The 16,191-nt window shown below is 40.9% G+C and overlaps 1 protein-coding gene across 2 annotated transcripts in view; it reads left to right on the plus strand.

Annotated features, from left to right (window-relative positions):
- LOC133616367 (uncharacterized) overlaps positions 1–16,191 on the plus strand; it is a 34,490-nt gene that overhangs the window by 17,138 nt on the left and 1,161 nt on the right. For both annotated transcript variants that reach the window (XR_012050827.1, XM_061975539.2), the window contains exons 4-5: positions 754–928; positions 9,805–9,930. Coding sequence is in view for 1 of the 2 variants with exons in the window: in XM_061975539.2 (XP_061831523.2) it covers positions 754–928; positions 9,805–9,930 (301 nt within the window). In the remaining variant the exon portion in view is untranslated. The remainder of the gene's footprint in view (positions 1–753; positions 929–9,804; positions 9,931–16,191) is intronic.

Genomic DNA, 16,191 nt, shown 5'->3' on the forward strand with positions numbered 1-16,191 from the left:
ACTTCTTTGGCATACCACTAGATAGAGTTTGAGAATCACTGCTGTTGGGGACAGTGAATAGGGTGCTTATGTCACTGTTACTTATGTGTTGGATCAACAATGTGTGTTGTTGCGTTTTGGACCAGTTGTTCCTCCCAGGGAATTCAAGTCACAAGTCGCTCCCAAGCTCTTTACGACACTAAAGCTGAGTAGAAAAACCACCAGAGACAGAATAGGTATTTTGTTGTATATTTTCAAAGCTTTGCAGATATACATTTGAGACCAGTCCAGCATAGAACATTCTATCGCGCCGCCAAAATGGTCTGTCTCCCCCGATCAAAACCCCTCTCCTCTTCCTCCCCCCCTGGCAGTCATGTCTCTCTTAGCCAAAACAAATGCTTATTATCGCTCTCTCTAACATTCCTCACTTCAAGGTTAAGCACACAGTTTTGCAGACAACCAAAAGACCACAATTGGAAGAACACGAGCTGTTTTCAAATATGACTATGAAATAAAAGTAGTAACACTTAAATTCGGATATATGTAAATATCTGCCTCCGACAGTATTTAAAGACATTTAAGTATGTAAAAAAAATTGCGTGGGGAATAAAAATAAATATATATTTTGGAGAAACTCTAATCAACCAAACATTTAACGACCCCCCCTGGCAGTACCTTTTGCGGACCCCTCGTTGAAGACCTCTGCTGTATATTATGTTGAATTATCCAATACATCAATCTAAGTCATCATTACTGTCCTTACTCTCCCCGCAGAAACATTGCACCACATGGCAAAGAGCAAGAAGCTCTTTCGGCCATTGGAATGGCCGCTCGGATAACCGTTGACAGTGAGTGGTCGCCCAAACAGTTGGAGAGTCGGCTGGTGGCATTTTTCCGAGAGCGAGTTCCAAAACAAACCGGACGCAAGTTTTCCTTTACATATTTACAGGTATGTGTTGTGCAGCACGGCAATGTCTTGTTTTTTTTACCCCCCACTTTTTTGTAGGATTTGGTTGGATCATAAGTTTGTTTTTTGTATACCGTCTTTACGACTGTCTTGTTTGGTCGTGTTTTTAAAACCCTTCCTTGTGGTCTACATAGCATTTAATGGTGGTGCTGTGGTTCAAATTATGTTAAAACTTTAGTATGGGGGACACATATTCACCATTAATTATTAAAAATTAGTAACATATTGGCTCTTAATTAGTCAGTATTAAGTACTTATTAATGCCTTTATTCTGCATGGCCTTAATATACAAGCACTAAGCCATTAACTATAAGAGTTCCCTCAATAATCTCAGAATTGTTGCTTATTAGTAACCCTAACCCAGGGGACGGCAACCCGCGGCTCTTTAGCGCCACCCTAGTGGCTCCCTGGAGCTTTTTCAAAGATGTATGAAAAATGGAAAAAGATGAGGGGGGAAAAAAATAAATAATTGTTTTAATATGGTTTCTGTAGAAGGCCAAACATGACACAAACCTCCCTAATTGTTATAAATCCCACTGTTTATATTAAACATGCTTCACTGATTTGAGTATTTGGGGAGCGCCATTTTGTCCTACTAATTTTGGCAGTCCTTGAACTCATCGTTTACATCATACTTGCCAACCTTGAGACCTCCGATTTCGGGTGTGGTCGGGGGTGGGGCGGGCGTGGTTAAGATATATATATATATATATATATATATATATATATATATATATATATATATATATATATATATATATATATATATATATATATATATATATAAGAAATACTTGACTTTCAGTGAATTCTAGCTATATATATATATATATATATAAATAAAAGAAACACTTGAATTTCAGTGTTCATTTATTTACACATATACACACTCATCTACTCATTGTTGAGTTAAGGGTTGAATTGTCCATCCTTGTTCTATTCTCTGTCACTATTTCAGAACATACACATTATACAAATATACATTATAAAATCAATAAGAAAACGGGAGCTCTAATTTGGGAGTCTGAATTAGGATCAGAAGTTCCTATATAAACATTGCGCACTCACGTCGCCTTTTTGTATTGATTACTGCAGCTGTGCACTGGATTCATTCACAAATGCAAACTACAACTCACAAACACTTTAGAGTTAGGCTCCACCATCAGAATGTGTACTTAAACTTATAAAGATCACATGGATATTATTCAGTGAGTTGATTCACCAAAACTAACCTGTTATACAGGAGGAAAAAGCACACAGGACGTTTCAATTGTTCACAGACTGGTCGCGCTCATCAGAATGACAAGACACTTCCGGTCTGCAGGTGATAGCATTCAATTGGGAAGAAACGCCCTACTGCCCCCTACTGACCAATGTGAATACTGATAAATGTGTAATGACAGCTCCAAAAACGAATTCAAACCACAAAATAAAATAAGTAAATGAACACAAAAATGTGACACATTATGGGTGGGTCACATATGCATGTACAGTAGATGGCAGTATTGTCCTGTTTAAAAGTGTCACAACATTGCTGTTTACGGCAGACGAACTGCTTTACGGTAGACGAAAACTTGACTGCTGTTGTTGTTGTGTGTTGTTGCCGCGCTGGGAGGACGTTAATGAAACTGCCTAACAATAAACCCACATAAGAAACCAAGAACTCGCCCTCGATCATTAGCTGTTTATATTGTGGGAAAGCGGACGTGTGAACAGGCTGTCAACACGTCACTCAGGTCCGCATGGAGCTGGAGGGGGCGTGGCCTCCAGCTCCGCCTGAATTTCGGGAGGTTTTCGGGAGAAAATTTGTCCCTGGAGGTTTTCGGGAGAGGCGCTGAATTTCGGGAGTCTCCCGGAAAATCCGGGAGGGTTGGCAAGTATGGTTTACATGTATAACTTTCTCAGACTTTCTAGGACGTGTTTTATGCCACTTCTTTTTCTGTCTCATTTTGTCCACCGAACTTTTAACGTTGTGCATGAATGCACAAAGGTGAGTTTTGTTGATGTTATTGGCTTGTGGGGAGTGCTATTCGGGCATATTTGGTCACTGCATGACTGCAAGCTAATCGATGCTAACATGCTATTTAGGCTAGCTATATGTACACATTGCATCATTATGCCTCGTTTGTAGGTATATTTGAGGTCATTTAGTTTCCTTTAAGTCCTCTTGATTCAATTTATATCTCATGACACACTATCTGTATGTAATTTGGCTTTTAATTTTTTTGCGGCTCCAGACAGATTTGTTTTCGTATTTTTGATCCAATATGGCTCTTTCAACATTTTGGGTTGCCGACCCCTGCCCTAACCCAAACCCTTTAATGTTCCCCTAGTGTCCAAATAACTCTAAATTAAGTCTTTGTTACTTTAATAAGCAACTAATTATTGGTGAATATGTTCACCATACTAAAGTGTTACCGACATTATTTATCAGGCATGTGATTTTTCCGTCTAAAGTCGGAATTCCGTCTTTTTTAATCTTGGGGGAAAAAAAAAAAATCTCCCTTTTTTACGTTTTTTTTCCGACCCTAAATCAAGATTTGAGACGTAGTTTATATTACGCCGTAGTTGATTGGTCGATATGTTCCTTGTGACCAATCAGGACATCTGTTATGAATGATGACGTTAATAACGTCATCATTCATAATGGTTATTACCGCCATTTTCCATATGTAATTGATGTCGGTTCTCGAGAGAAAGGACGCTTTACGAGTAAAAGAAATGGATAAACATGTCAAAAATAAGTTTCGATGGGACTGGATGGAAAGGGAAATCTCTGATACTGTTGGGAAGAAGGAAGTTACGACTTTGTTCGGTGATTTTATTCGGAGAATCGATCGTCCCGGAAAGGTTTTGTGCACATGGTGTCATGATAATATTGACTATGGATCACGAGGTTTCAAGGCTTTGGAAGTACATGCGAAACGCCAAAAACATGAAACAACTTGAAGCAAGGAAAACAAACTTTTCACTAGCTGGTACTTTTGGATGTCAACCGAAAGTGAGCAAACCTTACGGACTTCATCTTTTGTTTACATCGACAACTGCCGTAGACATCGAGAGGAAAGATCCACTCAGACAACCCACTTCAGTTGCAGACAGGGTTGTTAATAATGAGGTAAGCTAAAAAATATTTGCTTGCGAAATACGCATGTTTGTTTGAAATATTAACCAATTATTGCTTTGCGAAATATAAATGGGTTTTTCTAAAAAATAAAAAGCCACGTGAAAATATATTATGAAATTACAGAAATTCAAAGAGTCGCATTATTGATTCCATCCATCCATCCATCTTCTTCCGCTTATCCGAGGTCGGGTTGCGGGGTCAGCAGCCTAAGCAGGGAAGCCCAGACTTCCCTCTCCCCAGCCACTTCGTCCAGCTCTTCCTGTGGGACCCCGAGGCGTTCCCAGGCCAGCCGGGAGACATAGTCTTCCCAACGTGTCCTGGGTCTTCCCTACGGCCTCCTACCGGTCGGACGTGCCCTAAACACCTCCCTAGGGAGGCGTTCGGGTGGCATCCTGACCAGATGCCCGAACCACCTCATCTGGCTCCTCTCGATGTGGAGGAGCAGCGGCTTTACTTTGAGCTCCTCCCGGATGACAGAGCTTCTCACCCTATCTCTAAGGGAGAGCCCCGCCACCCGGCGGAGGAAACTCATTTCGGCCGCTTGTACCCGTGATCTTGTCCTTTCGGTCATAACCCAAAGCTCATGACCATAGGTGAGGATGGGAACGTAGATCGACCGGTAAATTGAGAGCTTTGCCTTCCGACTCAGCTCCTTCTTCACCACAACGGATCGATACAGCGTCCGCATTACTCAAGACGCCGCACCGATCCGCCTGTCGATCTCACGATCCACTCTTCCCTCACTCGTGAACAAGACTCCGAGGTACTTGAACTCCTCCACTAGGGGCAAGATCTCCTCCCCAACCCGGAGATGGCACTCCACCCTTTCCCGGGCGAGAACCATGGACTCTGACTTGGAGGTGCTGATTCTCATCCCAGTCGCTTCACACTCAGCTGCGAACCGATCCAGTGAGAGCCGAAGATCCTGGCCAGATGAAGCCATCAGGACCACATCATCTGCAAAAAGCAGAGACCTAATCCTGCAGCCACCAAACCGGATCCCCTCAACGCCTTGACTGCGCCTAGAAATTCTGTCCATAAAAGTTATGAACAGAATCGGTGACAAAGGGCAGCCTTGGCGGACTCCAACCTTCACTGGAAACGTGTCCGACTTACTACCGGCAATGCGGACCAAGCTCTGACACTGATCATACAGGGAGCGGACTGCCACAATCAGACAGTCCGATACCCCATACTCTCTGAGCACTCCCCACAGGACTTCCCGAGGGACACGGTCGAATGCCTTCTCCAAGTCCACAAAACACATGTAGACTTATTGATTCCAGTTAACAATTTATTTGAAATAAATTTGCATATAATACTATTTTGAAATATTAAGTTAAGACATTAAGGAATAGACATTGTCATAGATCCTGTCAATGGAAAACTGTGTCTCAAGATCAGAACCTCAAGCAAGAGGTACAGGGATGATCTAGAGCAGATGGAAGTGGAGAGAGAGTCCAAGAGTTAGAAGTTGGCAGTGAAATCCAAAAAAGAAGCTACAAAAGCAGAGACCAAAAGGAAAATGCAGGCTGCTCAGAAATTTGCAAGGAAAGCTCATGTTAGGGCTCTCCGAAAAAGCTAATGTGTGAAGTGAACTGAAGTAATGTGGTAATACTGTAAATAAACTGTAGATAATAACACTGATCAATGTGACACCTGTGGATGTGAAACATACTTGCCAACCCTCCCGGATTTTCCGGGAGACTCCCGAAATTCAGCGCCTCTCCCGAAAACCTCCAGGGACAAATTTTCTCCCGAAATTCAAGCGGAGCTGGAAGCCACGCCCCCTCCAGCTCCATGCGGACCTGAGTGACGTGTTGACAGCCTGTTCACACGTCCGCTTTCCCACAATATAAACAGCTAATGATCGAGGGCGAGTTCTTGGTTTCTTATGTGGGTTTATTGTTAGGCAGTTTCATTAACGTCCTCTCAGCGCGGTAACAACACACAACAACAGCAGTCAAGTTTTCGTCTACCGTAAAGCAGTTCGTCTGCCGTAAACAGCAATGTTGTGACACTTTTAAACAGGACAATACTGCCATCTACTGTACATGCATATGTGACCCACCCATAATGTGTCACATTTTTGTGTTGATTTATTTATTGTATTTTGTGGTTTGAATTTGTTTTTGGAGCTGTCATTACACATTTATCAGTATTCACATTGGTCAGTAGGGGGCAGTAGGGCGTTTCTTCCCAATTGAATGCTATCACCTGCAGACCGGAAGTGTCTTGTCATTCTGATGAGAGTGACCAGTCTGTGAACAATTGAAACGTCCTGTGTGCTTTTTCCTCCTGTATAACAGGTTAGTTTTGGTGAATCAACTCACTGAATAATATCCATGTGATCTTTATAAGTTTAAGTACACATGCTGATGGTGGAGCCTAACTCTAAAGTGTTTGTGAGTTGTAGTTTGTATTTGTGAATAAATCCATTGCACAGCTGCAGTAATCAATACAAAAAGGCGACGTGAGTGCGCAATGTTTATATAGGAACTTCTGATCCTAATTCAGACTCCCAAATTAGAGCTCCCGTTTTCTTATTGATTTTATAATGTATATTTGTATAACGTGTGTGTTCTGAAATAGTGACAGAGAATAGAACAAGGATGGACAATTCAACCCTTAACTCAACAATGAGTAGATGAGTGTTACGTGTGTGTATATGTGTAAATAAATGAACACTGAGATTCAAGTATTTCTTTATATATATATATATATATATATATATATATATATATATATATATATATATATATATGTATGTATGTATGTAATAAAAAAAAAATACATATATATACAGGTAAAAGCCAGTAAATTAGAATATTTTGAAAAACTTGATTCATTTCAGTAATTGCATTCAAAAGGTGTAACTTGTACATTATATTTATTCATTGCACACAGACTGATGCATTCAAATGTTTATTTCATTTAATTTTGATGATTTGAAGTGGCAACAAATGAAAATCCAAAATTCCGTGTATCACAAAATTAGAATATTACTTAAGGCTAATACAAAAAAGGGATTTTTAGAAATGTTGGCCAACTGAAAAGTATGAAAATGAAAAATATGAGCATGTACAATACTCAATACTTGGTTGGAGTTCCTTTTGCCTCAATTACTGCGTTAATGCGGCGTGGCATGGAGTCGATGAGTTTCTGGCACTGCTCAGGCGACACCAGCAGATGACATGGCACCCCAAACCATCACCCAACCATGCAAATTTTGCATTTCCTTTGGAAATCGAGGTCCCAGAGTCTGGAGGAAGACAGGAGAGGCACAGGATCCATGTTGCCTGAAGTCTAGTGTAAAGTTTCCACCATCAGTGATGGTTTGGGGTGCCATGTCATCTGCTGGTGTCGGTCCACTCTGTTTCCTGAGATCCAGGGTCAACGCAGCCGTCTACCAGCAGGTTTTAGAGCACTTCATGCTTCCTGCTGCTGACCTGCTCTATGGAGATGGAGATTTCAAGTTCCAACAGGACTTGGCGCCTGCACACAGCGCAAAATCTACCCGTGCCTGGTTTACGGACCATGGTATTTCTGTTCTAAATTGGCCCGCCAACTCCCCTGACCTTAGCCCCATAGGAAATCTGTGGGGTATTGTGAAAAGGAAGATGCAGAATGCCAGACCCAAAAACACAGAAGAGTTGAAGGCCACTATCAGAGCAACCTGGGCTCTCATAACACCTGAGCAGTGCCAGAAACTCATCGACTCCATGCCACGCCGCATTAACGCAGTAATTGAGGCAAAAGGAGCTCCAACCAAGTATTGAGTATTGTACATGCTCATATTTTTCATTTTCATACTTTTCAGTTGGCCAACATTTCTAAAAATCCCTTTTTTGTATTAGCCTTAAGTAATATTCTAATTTTGTGACACACGGAATTTTGGATTTTCATTTGTTGCCACTTCAAATCATCAAAATTAAATGAAATAAACATTTGAATGCATCAGTCTGTGTGCAATGAATAAATATAATGTACAAGTTACACCTTTTGAATGCAATTACTGAAATAAATCAAGTTTTTCAAAATATTCTAATTTACTGGCTTTTACCTGTATATGTAATAAGATAAAAATAAAAATAAAAATATATAGCTAGAATTCACTGAAAGTCAAGTATTTCTTATACATATATATCTTAACCACGCCCCCAACCACGCCCCCCCAAAATCGGAGGTCTCAAGGTTGGCAAGTATGATGTGAAATGAACACAAGATGTAAATATTTATGACTAAATACTGTTGGAACTGAACCATATACAGTGATTCATTAGGATAATTGGGTTATGTATGTTCTATTAATGATGTTTTCATGTCTTTAAACACTAAAATATTTTCTTCAAATGGTGCTGTCTTTGTTAATTTTAGCATGTTAAATTGGTGAAAAACCCCGGACCTGGCTGGGGGCCTTCGTCCCCTAGACCCCCGGAAATTTTTTCAGTCTTTTTCATTGTGGTCAAATCACATGTCTGATTTATAGATGTTGTTATACATACTATCTTCAAGCTGCTTTCTGGCTGTCACTTCACAATGCGACATTTTGTGGGCGGTGTTATTTACGTGCCGAAGTCCTCCTCCCGGTCAAGCCCCCTTCGACAGCGATCCCACCTGTCCGCCACGTTGTAGTTTTTAGCGCTTCCATATCGAGGCTACTAACCGATTTAGGTTAGAACTATGCACTACTTGTTATTAGAAATGGCAAGAATGGAGGATTTTAGCACGCATGTGCATGTATGAGCTAGTCTAACCCACAACGATTAACTTATTGATATCACTTTGGACTACAACTGATTTTTTTTTTAAATGGCAGACCCACGCAAAGCTCCACAACGACATCCCAGATCTGAGCCTAGGGTGTCGTTGTGGCTTGTGCAGCCCTTTGAGACACTCGTGATTTAGGGCTATATAAATAAACATTGATTGATTGATGAGATCATGTGTCATGAGACATTCAAATATAAATGTTATACAAAGAGGATAAAAGTAAAGGATATTAATATACCTACAAATGAGGCATAATGATGCAATATTTATATAGAGCTAGCCTACATAGCATCTTAGCAACTCACCAAATATGCCTGATTAGCACTCCAACAAGTCAATAACATCAACAAAGCGCACCTTTGTGCATTCACGCACAGTATAAAACTTTTGGTGGACAAAATGAGACAAAGGAGTGGAAGATTTTTACATGTAAACAAACTGTTGCGTCACAGTCCACACTATGGTGAATTCAAGAACTGCCAAAATTAGTAGGACACAACGATGTTCACCAAATACACACAAATATATTAAACAGTGGGCTTTCTAACAATTGGGAAGGTTTGTGTCATGTTTGTCATCAAACAAAAAACATACCAAAACAAAAAAATATTTTTCCCCCATTTTTTCCATTTTCAATCCTTTTTTAAAAAATGCTCCAGGGAGCCACTAGGGCGGCACTATCCAGTATTTATTTGAAAATCACCCTGGTTGATTTATTTTTAATTTTTTTTACTAAAAAGCTACTGAATCGATTTCAACTCACTAAATCATTTCAGATCATATCGTTCTAAATAAACTAATATCGTATCGGCAAAAACATGAAATTAGGATTTGTATCGAATCATTGTTAAAACAAAACATTACACCCCAAGTAAATTACATTGTTTGTTTTTTTATCCCAGAAGTTTATTTTGAAGTACTGACTTTGTAACATATTTGGTTGACTTGTGCTGTGCAGTGCATAGAGAGCTGCCGGGTGCTGTTTGTCCCTCGTACTCCTGCAGAAGGCTGGACTGGAGCGCAGGTCCTCAGGATCTCAGAGAATGGTGCCCTGTATCTCCTTGGCCACCATGACCACCCGAAGGTAAATACATTGCATTAGGACTGTCTTTGACTAAGGATTGTCGTAGTTGAATCTGAATTGTCAGATTTTGCCCAAAGTTGACGATTCGTCGATAATATGGCGTTGTTTTGTTTTTTTTAAAGGAAAAATAAACGGTTTATGATATGTTGTACTGTAGACTGTCTGATCACTACGTGTCAGTAACGTCACGTGGATGTAAATGTAGTCGCTATAAAGTTAATTCAACAAACCTATAAAAGGTATACAGTCTTTCGCTAAAGTGGACCTCCATCCATCCATCCATCTATCTTCTTCCGCTTATCCGAGGTCGGGTTGCGGGGGCAGCCCAGACTTCCCTCTCCCCAGCCACTTGGTCCAGCTCCTCTCAGTGGATCCCGAGGCGTTCCCAGGCCAGCCGGGAGACATAGTCTTCCCAACGTGTCCTGGGTCTTCCCCGTGCCTTCCTACCGGTCGGACGTGCCCTAAACACCTCCCTAGGGAGGCGTTCGGGTGGCATCCTGACCAGATGCCCGAACCACCTCATCTGGCTCCTCTTCATGTGGAGGAGCAGCGGCTTTACTTTGAGCTCCTTTCGGATTGCAGAGCTTCTCACCCTATCTCTAAGGGAGAGCCCCGCCTCCCGACAGAGGAAACTCATTTCGGCCGCTTGTACCCGTGATCTTGTCCTTTCGGTCATAACCCAAAGCTCATGACCATAGGTGAGGATGGGAACGTAGATCGACCGGTAAATCGAGAGCTTTGCCTTCCGGCTCAGCTCCTTCTTCACCACAACGGATCGATACAGCGTCCGCATTACTGAAGACGCCGCACCGATCCGCCTGTCGATCTCACGATCCACTCTTCCCTCACTCGTGAACAAAACCCTGAGGTACTTGAACTCCTCCACCTAGGGCAGGGTCTCCTCCCCAACCCGGAGATGGCACTCCACCATTTTTCAGGCGAGAACCATGGACATGAGCTTTGGGTTATGACCGAAAGGACAAGATCACGGGTACAAGCGGCCGAAATGAGTTTCCTTCGTCGGGTGGCGGGGCTCTCCCTTAGAGATAGGGGAAGAAGCTCTGTCATTAGGGGGGAGCTCAAAGTAAAGCCGCTGGTCCTCCGCATGGAGAGGAGCCAGATGAGGTGGTTCGGGCATCTGGTCAGGATGCCACCCGAACGCCTCCCTAGGGAGGTGTTTAGGGCACCAGTAGGAGGCCACGGGGAAGACCCAGGACACGTTGGGTAGACTAGTTGGGTAGTCGCTTCACACTCGGCTGCGAACCGATTCAGTGAGAGCTGAAGATCCTGGCCAGATGAAGCCATCAGGACCACATCATCTGCAAAGGGAAGAGTGGATCGTGAGATCGACAGGCGGATCGGTGCGGCGTCTTCAGTAATGCGGACGCTGTATCGATCCGTTGTGGTGAAGAAGGAGCTGAGCCGGAAGGCAAAGCTCTCGATTTACCGGTCGATCTACGTTCCCATCCTCACCTATGGTCATGAGCTTTGGGTTATGACCGAAAGGACAAGATCACGGGTACAAGCGGCCGAAATGAGTTTCCTCCGCCAGGTGGTGGGTCTCTCCCTTAGAGATAGGGTGAGAAGCTCTGTCATCCGGGAGGAGCTCAAAGTAAAGCCACTGCTCCTCCACATGGAGAGGATCCAGAAGAGGTGGTTCGGGCATCTGGTCAGGATGCCACCCGAACGCCTCCCTAGGGAGGTGTTTAGGGCACGTCCGACCGGTAGGAGGCCACGGGGTAGACCCAGGACACGTTGGGTAGACTAGTTGGGTAGTCGCTTCACACTCGGCTGCGAACTGATTCAGTGAGAGCTGAAGATCCTGGCCAGTTGAAGCCATCAGGACCACATCATCTGCAAAAAGCAGAGACCTAATCCTTCAGCCGCCAAACCAGATCCCCTCAACGCCTTGACTACGCCTAGAAATTTTGTCCATAAAAGTTATGAACAGAATCGGTGACAAAGTGGACCTCAAAAGGCTAAATGACTTTAACAAATAAACACAATAGAGACTGGATAGTTTAGTGAAGTCCTCAGTTCTGGCGCATCGCAGAGGAGACGATAAAACTTGACTAAATTGGGAAAAATTGTAGCAAAATTCCCATATATGCAAAAGGATCCTTACTTTTGCCCGAAGAGCGCTACACCTGCGGTTCGAATGGTCCCACCGGGGCCAAAGACGGTATTCAGCCGGCTCAATGCATTTGGTGGCACAGCATGTGTGTTGTTGGCTAATGATAGCTATTTAGATAGCTATTGTTAGCATCATTGAATGCATATTATATCACAGCAAAAAGATTGCAAATTGTTTGCGGCCAGTCCTGTTGTTCTGCTGGAAAATACATTCAATGATACTCATGTTAGTTAGGAGCTTAACTTTGCTAAATTGCTATAAGCAGCTAACAACACACAAAGCTACAAGCAGAGTTTAAGTCAATAAAAGCCCTAAGAGGGTGGGATATAATGCTTAAAACTCATTGTAAATTTAGCACTTTAATGGTTAGTTAATTCCCTTTAATGACATAATTAAGCTTTTGGAAAGTGGCTACCTAACCTGACATGCTGCTACTTTGGGGGAGCCACATCCTGGTAGTCACATGACTAGTCAAGAACAAAGCTGTATTGAACCAATTTTAGGACACTTAAAGTGTTACTTTAGTTTTTTATTACTGTTAACATTTTGTTAACTCCTTGTGATCTCCAACGCCAACTTTGCGCTGCATTTTAGTAGCTCAACGTTGCTAAATCGCTATAAACGGCTAACAACACACAAAGCTACAAGCAGAGTTTAAGTCATTACGTACTAAGAGCCCTAAGAGAGTGGGATATAATGCTTAAAACTCATTGTAAAATTAGCACTTTAATGGTTAGTTAATTTCCTTTAATGACATAATTAAGCTTTTGGAAATTGGCAAGCTAACCTGACATGCTGCTACTTTGGAGGTGCCACATCCTGGTAGTCACATGACTATTCAAGAACAAAGCTGTATTGAACCAATTTTAGGACACTTATAGTGTTACTTTAGTTTTTTATTACTGTGCTAACATTTTGTTAACTCCTTGTGATCTCTAACGCCAACTATGCGCTGCATTTTAGTAGCTTAACGTCGCTAAATTCGCTATAAACGGCTAGCAACACACAAAGCTACAAGCAGAGTTTAAGTCATTACGTACTAAGATCCCTAAGAGAGTGGTATATAATGCTTAAAACTCATTGTAAAATTAGCACTTTAATGGTTAGTTAATTTCCTTTAATGACATAATTAAGCTTTTGGAAATTGGCTACCTAACCTGACATGCTGCTACTTTGGGGGAGCCACATCCTGGTCACATGACTAGTCAAGAACAAAGCTGTATTGAACCAATTTTAGGACACTTAAAGTGTTAATTTAGTTTTTTATTACTGTTAACATTTTGTTAACTCCTTGTGATCTCCAACGTTAACTATGCGCTGCACTTTAGTAGCTTAACTTTGCTAAATCGCTATAAACAGCTAACAACACACAAAGCTACAAGCAGAGTTTAAGTCATTACATATTAAAAGCCCTAAGAGGGTGGGATATAATGCTTAAAACTCATTGTAAAAGTAGCACTTTAATGGTTAGTTAATTCCCTTTAATGACATAATTAAGCTTTTGGAAATTGGCTAGCTAACCTGACATGCTGCTACTTTGGGGGATCCACATCCTGGTAGTCACATGACTAGTCAAGAACAAAGCTGTATTGAACCAATTTTAGGACACTTAAAGTGTTACTTTAGTTTATTATTACTGTTAACATTTTGTTAACTCCTTGTGATCTCCAACGCTAACTATGCGCTGCATTTTAGTAGCTTAACTTTGCTAAATCGCTAAAAAACCGCTAACAACACACAAAGCTACAAGCAGAGTTTAAGTCATTACGTACTAAAAGCCCTAACAGGGTGGGATACAATGCTTAAAACTCATTGTAAAACTAGCACTTTAATGGTTAGTTAATTTCCTTTAATGACATAATCAAGCTTTTGGAAATTGGCTAGCTAACCTGACATGCTGCTACTTTGGATGAGCTACATCCTGGTAGTCACATGACTAGTCAAGAACAAAGCTGTATTGAACCAATTTTAGGACACTTAAAGTGTTACTTTAGTTTTTTATTACTATGCTAACATTTTGTTAACTCCTTGTGATCTCTAACGCTGACTTTGCGCTGCATTTTAGTAGCTTAATGTTGCTAAATCGCTATAAACAGCTAGCAACACACAAAGCTACAAGCAGAGTTTAAGTCATTACGTACTAAGAGCCCTAAGAGAGTGGGATATAATGCTTAAAACTCATTGTAAAATTAGCACTTTAATGGTTAGTTAATTTCCTTTAATGACATAATTAAGCTTTTGGAAATTGGCAAGCTAACCTGACATGCTGCTACTTTCGAGGAGCCACATCCTGGTAATCACATGACTAGTCAAGAACAAAGCTGTATTGAACCAATTTTAGGACACTTAAAGTGTTACTTTAGTTTTTTATTACTGTTAATATTTTGTTAACTCCTTGTGATCTCCAACGCTAACTATGCGCTGCATTTTAGTAGCTTAACTTTGCTAAATCGCTAAAAAACCGCTAACAACACACAAAGCTACAAGCAGAGTTTAAGTCATTACGTACTAAAAGCCCTAACAGGGTGGGATACAATGCTTAAAACTCATTGTAAAACTAGCACTTTAATGGTTAGTTAATTTCCTTTAATGACATAATTAAGCTTTTGGAAATTGGCTAGCTAACCTGACATGCTGCTACTTTGGATGAGCTACATCCTGGTAGTCACATGACTAGTCAAGAACAAAGCTGTATTGAACCAATTTTAGGACACTTAAAGTGTTACTTTAGTTTTTTATTACTATGCTAGCATTTTGTTAACTCCTTGTGATCCCTAACGCCAACTTTGCGCTGCATTTTAGTAGCTTAACGTCGCTAAATCGCTATAAACAGCTAACAACACACAAAGCTACAAGCAGAGTTTAAGTCATTACGTACTAAAAGCCCTAAGGGGGTGGGATATAATGCTTAAAACTCATTGTAAAACTAGCACTTTAATGGTTAGTTAATTTCCTTTAATGACATAATTAAGGTTTTGGAAAGTCGCTAGCTAACCTGACATGCTGCTACTTTCGAGGAGCCACATCCTGGTAGTTACATGACTAGTCAAGAATAAAGCTGTATTGAACCAATTTTAGGACACTTAAAGTGTTACTTTAGTTTTTTAATACTGTGCTAACATTTTGTTAACTCCTTGTGATCTCTAACGCCAACTTTGCGCTGCATTTTAGTAGCTTATCGTTGCTAAATCGCTATAAACGGCTAGCAACACACAAAGCTACAAGCAGAGTTTAAGTCATTACGTACTAAAAGCCCTAAGAGGGTGGGATATCATGCTTAAAACTAATTGTAAAATTAGCACTTTAATGGTTAGTTAATTTCCTTTAATGACATAATTAAGCTTTTGGAAATTGGCAAGCTAACCTGACATGCTGCTACTTTCGAGGAGCCACATCCTGGTAATCACATGACTAGTCAAGAACAAAGCTGTATTGAACCAATTTTAGGTCACTTAAAGTGTTACTTTAGTTTTTTATTACTGTTAACATTTTGTTAACTCCTTGTGATCTCCATTGTTAACTATGCGCTGCATTTTAGTAGCTTAACTGTGCTAAATTGCTATAAACAGCTAACAACACACAAAGCTACAAGCAGAGTTTAAGTCAATAAAAGTCCTAAGAGGGTGGGATATAATGCTTAAAACTAATTGTAAAATTAGCACTTTAATGGTTAGTTAATTTCCTTTAATGACATAATTAAGCTTTTGGAAATTGGCTAGCTAACCTGACATGCTGCTACTTTGGGGGATCCACATCCTGGTAGTCACATGACTAGTCAAGAACAAAGCTGTATTCAACCAATTTTAGGACACTTAAAGTGTTACTTTAGTTTTTTATTACTATGCTAACATTTTGTTAACTCCTTGTGATCTCTAACGCCAACTTTGCGCTGCATTTTAGTAGCTTAACGTCGCTAAATCGCTATAAACGGCTAGCAACACACAAAGCTACAAGCAGAGTTTAAGTCATTACGTATTAAAAGCCCTAAGAGGGTGGGATATAATGCTTAAAACTCATTGTAAAATTAGCACTTTAATGGTTAGTTAATTCCCTTTAATGACTTAATTAAGCTTTTGGAAAGTGGCTAGCTAACCTGACATGCTGCTACTTTCGAGGAGCCACATCTT

Source organism: Nerophis lumbriciformis, linkage group LG14, assembly GCF_033978685.3.
Source record: "Nerophis lumbriciformis linkage group LG14, RoL_Nlum_v2.1, whole genome shotgun sequence".
Taxonomy (NCBI): domain Eukaryota; kingdom Metazoa; phylum Chordata; class Actinopteri; order Syngnathiformes; family Syngnathidae; genus Nerophis; species Nerophis lumbriciformis.